The 9,851-nt window shown below is 39.9% G+C and overlaps 1 protein-coding gene across 1 annotated transcript; it reads right to left on the reverse strand.

Annotated features, from left to right (window-relative positions):
* Positions 1 to 446: 446 nt before the first annotated feature.
* LOC140809403 (dicarboxylate transporter 2.1, chloroplastic-like) lies at positions 447 to 4,034 on the reverse strand. Its single transcript, XM_073167015.1, has 4 exons — positions 3,083 to 4,034; positions 1,988 to 2,301; positions 1,126 to 1,574; positions 447 to 803 (listed from the first exon to the last, which is right to left on the reverse strand). Exons 1-4 carry the CDS (start codon positions 3,902 to 3,904, stop codon positions 688 to 690), a joined length of 1,701 nt encoding a protein of 566 aa, XP_073023116.1. The 5' UTR covers positions 3,905 to 4,034; the 3' UTR covers positions 447 to 687.
* Positions 4,035 to 9,851: the final 5,817 nt, after the last annotated feature.

Here is a 9,851-nt window from a genome sequence, read left to right on the forward strand (position 1 = left end):
ATATATTTTTATTAATATATGAAATGTATTTTATATAAGTTTTATTTTATTAAATAATAACATATATAAAAAGATAACATATAGCATATTAATAGAAGAAAACTGAAATCGTATTGAACCGTAACCAAAAGCATAACTTAACTTTAAATTTTAGGATGAATAAACAATTTAACATATGTAATTGAATTACTTAATTTAAATAAATTAATTAAACCCCAATTTTTAATACAATTTTTTAATCAAATTAAATATCTATAATATTTATAATTTAATATTGAATAATTAACTTTAATTATTTAGATCACCACACAAATTATGTCTATTTTTTTTCCTCACCATAAATTTGAGTTCAAACAATCAATCAATCAATCAAAATATTGCAAAAGATAATGTATTTAATTATCAATGACAACCATTAATGGAAAGGAACAATGAAGAAAGGAGGGTGACTAATGAGCCAAAACCAACAATGCATTTCTTACTGGATTGGTTCCCAGAAATCAATTTCTTTAACCTACAATTCTGGCAAAAAAAGTAGAAAAAAAGCTCCAACCAAGTTGTCAGCTCAATTCACATCAGTTTCCAGATTGCATTTTTCTTAGCTTCGTCGAGGGGAGATGGCGTCACTAAGTGACGAGAAACCATGGATGAGAAGAACCAAAACTTTACTTACACAATCATTTGGGGTCAATACAACCCCAAGAACTTCCACCAAACCGTCCCTACGACAGCCCAGATTAGTGCGTTGATTATGGCCATGATGAATCCATATTTGAAGACGTCCGGAAGATCTATGTAACCAGCTGTTGTCAAATTTGAATAAAGAAACAATTAGTCAGTCGATGAAGTTAAGAGTACCAGCTAGAATATCAGATCGGGTCCGCGTCCTTTTTGACTTAACAACCAAAGAGATGCAAGACAAATGTTTCAAGATTACAAAAGGATGCTTTATGGTATAGTGCAATGGACTTTTCTAACAATTTGATTAATTATTTTCATGAGGCAAGGATGTATTTGAAGTAACTGCCAGAGGATTATCTTGAGTGTTGCTTTGGTAGCCAATGTCGCAGGACGTAACAGATAAAGCAGCTGTGTACGATAACGAGAAGCGTTAAATAGACGTACCTCCAAAATATACAGCTGCCTGACCACTGCTATAATGTGTCAACGCACCAAATAGATTGGTGTTGTAAGCAAGAGCCAGTGCTGATAGCACACCAGGCACTCCAGAAGCCAGATGCATGGCAAGAAAGGCTGAAAATAGAGCTCCAACGTGGCCTGTTTGGCTTGCGAATAAGTAGTGGATCAAGAAATAAGCGGCTTGCAGAAGGACGAATGCTGCAGGCCAGCTTAATGATAATGATTGGAGGGATTTGGCTACACAATTTGACATCCAGCTTACAATGCCAAGGTTTGTCAACTGGCCAGCCATGCCCACAAGAACTGCAAACCAAGCCAAAGTATCCCAAGCGGATTTTTCGCTTAGGCAATCATCCCAATCTAGAACTCCGAGTAATAAGAGAATTGATAACCCAATCATGGCAGCAACAACACTTGCGATACCGATAGCATCTCTGCGCATAGTCTATCTTATATTAATTGACTGTGAAATTGACAGTAAACAGGAAGGCCATGACAACAGAATCGTCTACAATAGTTATATACTAGTGCTAAAAATGTGTCTTAAGTAGTTTGAAGTATGTATGCATAAATGGGCAAATTCAAAACAAAACAAAAGAACTTTTAATCCAAGAGTTACTAATGTTAAAGGAAGGAGTTCCTAAAGCAGAGAATGACGCACGATAAAAATCTAATCTCATCCAAATAAGTAATTTCATTCACAAAATTTATACTTGATTGCAACATAAAGAATGAAATACAAAACCCAATTTCCATTTGTTTCAAGCTAGGCAAGTTAATATCAACAATTGATATGCCATTGATAGTCCAGTATTGAAAGAATCAGTTTCTAATAAGTTGTACATACCCGAAAACCCACAAAGAAACTGCAAGAAGCATTGTACCAACCATCACCCATTCATTTTTGGTCACGGGGCCCATAAGTTCTAATTTCTTTGCGGCCATTGCAGGTGCCTCGGGCGTGTCTTTGGTTTCAGGAGGATAAATTTTGTACAAGATCAAAGGTGTAGCTAGAAGAGAAACAAAAGCAGGTAAACTAGCAGCCTTGAACCAAGAAACCCATGGATTTGCAACTATGACACCAAGTTCCTCTGCTAGTTTAAGGCATAGCAAGTTTTGAGCTGCAGCAGTTAGGAAAAGAGCACTAGAGTTACCGGCAGACTGTCACACATCAGAAGAGCTGTGAATGAGTAACAGAGAAGCAAAGAACTAAAATTCCCACATGAACTGATATTAGATAACTGCACTTCATGACTTCAACAAAGAAACATTACTCATATTGCTCTCAACTTTCAATCAAGATTAATTAATTAAATACTCTTTCACAAAGAAATTTATGGAGTCAAAAGTGATGCTAAGAAGACCTTCTATAAGTTCCCAGATAAAAAAATGGGCCTAGTTAACTGGTACTCATTAAAGAAAAGTTAAAGCACAGCATTAAAAATCGTGCAACTTCGAGCTATAGTTTCATCCTTCCAGGAACTGAGCATCAATCGAGCACTAATTTATTCTACCTTTTACAAAATAGGGAATGCTTTGACCACTTCGGTAAATAATTTTGTTCAAATACTAATCAAATTCAACCTCCGGATAAAAGTACCCTTAAGCTAGTAGGACATGAAAAAAATAAGGTATTCAAATCCGAAATGGAGATGAAGATTGCCAACATTTGAATCTCACAGGACACATAAATAGTACATAAACCAAGGACTAGATTGCTACACAAACCGTCAGTTACAATGATTAAACAATAGTTTCAATCAGAAGCAAAACCGCCCATACCAACTTCATATGAAAAACTAAGAACAAAAACAATTCCACATAGCAAAGAACGACCATTTTCACATGATCCAGAAACAAAACTGGAGCCCCATTGACAGAACCAATCAAATTCTCCCAAGCAAAGCAAACAAATGAACAGAATTTGAGGCAAACAACAAACCTGAAACTGAGACTGTACTAAATAAGAACCAATCTTCTTCCTGGAAGAGTCCCCGGGACTACTCCCAGCCGCCAAAGACAATGATTTGATGATGGGCAAGAAAACGCCCCCCGCCCTAGCCGTGGTGCTCGGCATTGCCGGAGCAATCAACGCCTCACTCAAAGTCAACCCGTATGACAACCCGAGCGTACTCTTACCCAAACATTTAACAAAAAACGTCGCAATTCTATCACCTAAGCCTGTCTTGACAAAACCCCGAGCAAAGAAAAAGGATATGACAATCAGCCATATGACTTCATTGGTGAAGGCGGAAAAGGCTGCGGAAAAAGAGAGGGTTTTGGTTATAATGGAAGTTGTGAGCCCAAGAAAAGCCCAAGCGCCGACGGGAAGGGGACTGAGGACCAGTCCGGCGATGGTGGAAAGGAAAATTGAGAGCAATTGCCAAGCTTGCGGGGTGACTTCAGGCGGCCTCGGAACAAAATATCGAACGATCAAACCGATGGATATAGAGATCACGAAAGGGACGAGCTTGACTCCTTGAGGCGGAGAAGGTGATGGTGGCTCTGACTCCGTGGGGCATGAAACGCCGGTGGATGAGGAAGGGACAGCCAGAGAACTACCAAGCGGTTTACGGAAGAGGAGGGGGTTAAAAGGGAGGCGGTGAATGAAAGGAAGGTTGGCGGCTGCGGTGGGCGGGCAATTGAGCACTGGGAGGGGGCGGATGTGGGTGGAGGAAATGGAAGGAGGTGGGCGGAGAAGGGTGGCGGAGAGGCGGGAGAAGGATGCGGTGGATGGAGAGTAGAGAAGGGCGATGCTCTCCATGTTGACAGCGGGAATCAAAGGATTCTTGGGAACTGCGTGTCACAGTGTGTGTAATTGTATTGTGTAGAGAGGCGGAAACTACAATAGAACATGGGTGGAGAAAAAGAAGAACCTCAGCTTATTTTCTGTTTGATTAGTTTCATGGTCGGGGCTATTGCCAGGGCAACAACTGCTTCTGCCAGAGAAGTGAAAGGTGTTGATTACCTATCATGCCCTTTCAATCCATTTTTTTACATACGTATTAGCCGTGTTTTAAAAAAAACTAAGCACGTTTAAACTTGAAGCTCGACAAAAACGCCTAACTTCGGAGAAAATAATAAATATGTTTATAATTTAAATATTTATTTTCATTTTAATTATGATTAAATATGTCTGATAATGATTTGACAAATATTTAGCTTTTTAAATGTGCTCTAGCTGGAAAAACAAATAAAGATAAAAAATGAGATTTAATGCATTAGATTTAAATTTATCATATTTATGTATTATTTTATCAATTTATCGGTTTGAAATAATTACAATTACATTAAAGATAAAAAAACGTTTTTTCACGCTTAAGCTTGTGCTAATCTCATTCAAGATTGAAAAGCTTGGAGCTCGACATCCGCGCTTCGAGGCGCTTCACGCTTTTTTAGAACCGTGCATATTAGTGTAATTCGAGTTTTTAAATTCAAAAAAATCGATTTTTTGAGTTGTTTAAGACTGCTTCTGTCACGCCCCGAAACTCGGAGTTGACACCGGCGTCGTTTACAATCACACAATTTAAAACGACAAGCCTTCTCGTAGCACAGTATAAACCAAACCAGTTTATATCATAAATTCAAACGAAATAAACAATTGTCTTTTACATCCGAAAATAAACAAATGACAGAATTAAGTGCGGAAACGTCTTACAACTTATTAAATCATAAATTCGAACTATACTACTACTAGTACTGGTCGCGTGGATCACCATCCCCAAAACTGTTCGGACTCTTCGTCCTCAACCTGTTCTTCGGACGACTTATCTGGGATGGTTGTAAGGGGTGAATATTTGGGAATACTCAGCAAGTGGGGGATATCGAGCACAATATAAATCAACATGTAAAATTTCGAATTAATCATATGACTTGCATAACATTTTCGTACCACATGCATAAACATATATCAAGCACTGCAATTTATCGACCTTCTATGGTTTACTGACGTCAGTCCCTAATTTTTACTCCTCTAAGGGGGCGAGGCCGTATAGCGGTTATGTCCCCCACCGCGTAAGGGTACGTCATGGTTGGGATTCCCACCCATATACGGTTGACTCCTCACAGTGCGTTTAAAATCGTATGACAATGCAAGAAGTAGAAGAAAATTGTACTCGACTATTTATTTATTTTCTTTTAAAAATTTCGAAAAATCACCCATGCATAAACCGAAATTTTGATTATTTAAAATAGCCCACTTACCGTATATTTTGGTGCTAAAAAATGTGGAGTGTACGGCTTAGATTGTATCCTTCGCTTTCCTCGTCCGGGCAGCGCTTTGGTTCGATTGCTCGACTATCTTCGGGACGATTTTCGGGCAGAGCTTCGCTAGGACAGTTGCTGGAATTTTCGAAATTCTGCAGCAAGGTTTCTCGAAAATGTTGAGGTAGGGAGGCTAGGTATGGTGCACTATTTATAGGGGATGAGAATGAGGCTAATTATGGTGGCTAAATCATGCTCAAATCTCACAAGATTAGACTCAAATTCCCTTGCCAAAAATCCGAGAATCAGCTCCCTAAAACCGAGATTTATTCTTGATCTCATTGCCCTTCATATTTTCGAAAATATGGGGGGCTAGGGTAAGGATCTTTCTTTGTGCACAAGTTTTATGATTATCTCCCAATCTTGCAATATTCTCCCAAAAATTTCGAGATATGCTTACCTTGTTCATGCATGGATATATTCTTGTATCAATATGTCATTGCCTCTCCAATTTTCGAGAATCAGGCCACACTCCATCATGCATGAAATTATTTACTTTCCTTAGCTCTTGTATTTCCCCTCCCTCAATTTCGAATTTTGCATGTGCAAGTGTAGATATTATTGGCTTAATAATAAAGATTCCAATTAACTAAATTTCAGTATTCAAATCTTATTCTAGTACAAGGATATTAATTAAATGGGTAAAAATCCGGTTTTTACATCCCTCCCTCTTTATGAGAAGTTTCGTCCTCGAAACTGGAGTTGGCTTGGCCTACAAATAGGTAGGGATAATCCTTTCGCATCTTTTCTTCAACTTCCCAAGTTGCTTCTCGCTCTGTGTGGTTGGACCACTGCACTTTGACATAGGGGATGATTCGTCGTCTAAGCACTTGTTCCTTGGTGTCCACGATTCTGATAGGGACTTCCTCGTATTTCAGTTCTTCTCCCAAGTTCCCTTCAATTATGAGTGGTTCTACCTCCAGAACGTGGCTTGGGTCTGGAACGTACCTCCTTAGTTGAGAAACGTGGAACACGTTGTGGATCCTTGACATGTTTGGTGGCAGTGCCAGCCTGCATGCTAGCGTGCCCACTTTTTCCAAGATTTCAAAGGGTCCAACATATCGAGGGTTCAATTTCCCGGCCTTGCTGAATCGGACGACCCCTCTCATAGGCGAGACTTTCACATAAGCCTTCTCGCCCACATTGAACTCTACAGGCCTTCTCTTAAGATCTGCCCAGCTTTTCTGTCGATCCTGAGCTGCTTTGAGTTTCTCTCGGACAATTTTAACCTTGTCTACTGTCATCTGTACTAGCTCGGGTCCCACTATAGCTTTCTCTCCCACTTCATCCCAATAAAGTGGTGATCGACATTTTCTTCTATAAAGGGCTTCGTATGGAGCCATTCCGATGCTGCTGTGATAGCTGTTGTTGTAAGCAAACTCAATTAGGGGTAAATGAGTGCTCCAGTTGCTACTGAATTCCAGAGCGCATGCTCGCAGCATATCCTCTAAAGTTTGTATGGTCCTCTCCGTTTGCCCATCGGTTTGGGGGTGATAGGCAGTACTGAGGGTCACTTTCGTTCCCATGGCCTCTTGAAAGCTCTTCCAAAAGCGCGAGACGAACCTCGGATCTCTGTCGGATAAGATGCTCACTGGCACTCCATGAAGTCTGACGATGCTGTCCATGTACAGTGAAGCCAACTTATCGAGATTGTAATTCATGCGGATGGGTAGGAAGTGTGCAGTCTTTGTGAGTCTGTCCACGATTACCCATATACCGTCGTGGCTTTGTCTAGACTTTGGCAATCCTACCACGAAGTCCATGGAAATATGCTCCCACTTCCATTCGGGAATTTCCAAAGGTTGCAGTAATCCTCCAGGTCGCTGATGTTCTGCTTTGACCTGCTGGCATACCTGACATCTAGAGACGAATTCAGCTACATCTCTCTTCATGCCATTCCACCAGAAGCTATTCTTGAGATCCCTGTACATCTTCGTACTGCCTGGATGGACTGAGAATTTTGACTTGTGCGCTTCTGTCATTATCTCTCGGCGAAGGTTATCACTGTCTGGCACACACAGTCTTCCTTTCATCCATAAGATTCCCTTGTCATCAATTTGATGATCCTGAGACTTCCCTTCTCTGACCTCCTTAATTTTAGTCAGTACCGGGTCTTGATCTTGGTTTAACTTGACGGTCTCCTGCAGACATGGCCGGGCCGAGAGGGAAGCTAGAGTCATTTTTCCTGGGCCCTTCCGACTTAGCGCATCAGCCACTTTGTTTGCTTTACCCGGATGGTAACTTATGGTCAAGTCATAATCTTTCAGAAGTTCGATCCATCGCCTTTGCCTCATATTAAGTTCCTTTTGGGTGAACAAGTACTTGAGGCTCTGATGGTCTGTGAAGATTTCACATTTAGCACCATAGAGATAGTGCCTCCAAATCTTTAAGGCGAAGACAACCACTGCTAGTTCCAGGTCATGAGTAGGATAATTCTGCTCGTGCGGTTTCAACTGTCTAGACGCATAGGCGATCACTCTTCCTTCTTGCATTAGTACGCATCCTAGACCGTCCTTAGAGGCGTCACTGTAAATCGTGAAATCCTTATTCTCTGCGGGCAAGATCAGCACTGGTGTGGATGCGAGTTTCTCTTTCAGCGTCTGGAAACTTTTCTCGCAATCCTCACTCCAGGTGAATTTTGAATTTTTCTGTGTGAGCTTCGTCAGTGGCACGGCTATCGAGGAGAACCCTTCGACGAATTTTCGGTAATATCCTGCCAATCCAAGAAAGCTTCTGATATCGGTGGCGTTCTTCGGTCTCGGCCACTCTGTAATCGCCTCTACTTTCCTTGGATCCACTGACACTCCTGTTCTCGAGATCACGTGTCCTAGAAATGACACACTTCTTAGCCAGAATTCACACTTACTAAACTTAGCATAGAGCTTATTCTCTCTTAAGATTTGCAGAGCAAGGTGAAGGTGCTCTTCGTGGCTTGCCTCGTCAGGAGAATAGACGAGAATGTCGTCGATGAATACCACTATGAACTGATCCAGAAATGGCTTGAATACTCTGTTCATAAGGTCCATGAATGCTGCTGGTGCGTTGGTCAGACCAAAGGGCATCACTGTGAATTCGTAGTGCCCGTATCTGGTTCGAAAGGCTGTCTTGGGAATATCTTCAGCCCTGACCTTTAACTGATGATAACCGGTCCTCAGGTCCAGTTTAGAAAAGACGGCGGCTCCTTTAAGCTGATCGAACAGATCGTCTATCCGAGGTAGAGGGTACCTGTTCTTGATTGTGATCTTGTTCAATTCCCTGTAGTCGATGCATAATCTCATACTACCGTCCTTCTTCTTTACGAAGAGTACTGGAGCTCCCCACGGGGACACACTTGGTCGAATCTGCCTTTTATCTAGTAATTCTTGGAGTTGTTCCTTCAGCTCCTTGAGTTCGGCTGGTGCCATTCTGTATGGTGCCTTAGAGATTGGTGCCGCCCCGGGAACCAGGTTGATCTATGGGGCGATGCTACTAGACGCTCTTACCATGATCCGATGGGTGTAATTAGAAATGAGTTCTGGCATTCTTGATCAAGGTGTTGGTGAAAAGAATGGGGCTAACTAGGGTAAGCCCGAATAAAGGATTATGTCCTGAATCACAAAGAGTTGTGAACCCACGGCTAGCTGTATCCCTGAACCATTGAGGGTCACACAAGCACTGGATTGTTTGTTCCCGTTGAGAGAATAAATTCAAGGAGTTGAATTTATATTATGATATAGTAAATTCAAGAAGTTGAATTTATGATAATTAAATTTTGAGAAAATAAATTCAAGGAGTTGAATTTATGATATAGTAAATTCAAGAAGTTGAATTTATGAAATTTGAGAATTTAATTTATTAAACTCAAATGTTGGGTTTATTAAATATTAAATTTTGGAGGTGATAGAAATTCAAGGAGTTGAATTTATAATTTAAATAATAAATTCAAATGTTGAATTTATAATGTATTTAATTCATTAAGCTCAAGAGTTGAGTTGATTAATTAATAAATTAAATATGGTAGATAATATGTTTAATGAGCTTGTAGGAGTACAAGTCCAACATATTAAATAATTAAAGTTATTAATAGGCCTTGATTAATGGATTAAACTAGTGTGACTAGCCCAATTAATTAATCAAGCCTATTAAGGTTAATTATGAAATTTAGGTCAAGATTATTGTGTTTAAGGAAATAAATATATATATTGACCTAGCCTCCACTATTCCTATTTTGTGATTCACGAAGATTGCATCCGAGAGTTTCATGATTTGTCATGAAAATATTTGTAGAATCTTTAAATTGATTTAATTATCTCATTAATTAATTAAATTGAAGATTAGACATAATTATAAGGATTTGATCCTTATTTTACGTGAATGCATCCAAAAATTTTTTTGGCAAGATTCAAGTAAACTTTCGGCTCTTCTAATATCAAACAAGGGCTCCTCTCGAAAATTCTTTCAAAAGGGAA

This window comes from Primulina eburnea, chromosome 13 (assembly GCF_022965805.1).
Source record: "Primulina eburnea isolate SZY01 chromosome 13, ASM2296580v1, whole genome shotgun sequence".
In the NCBI taxonomy this organism is placed as follows: Eukaryota; Viridiplantae; Streptophyta; class Magnoliopsida; order Lamiales; family Gesneriaceae; genus Primulina; species Primulina eburnea.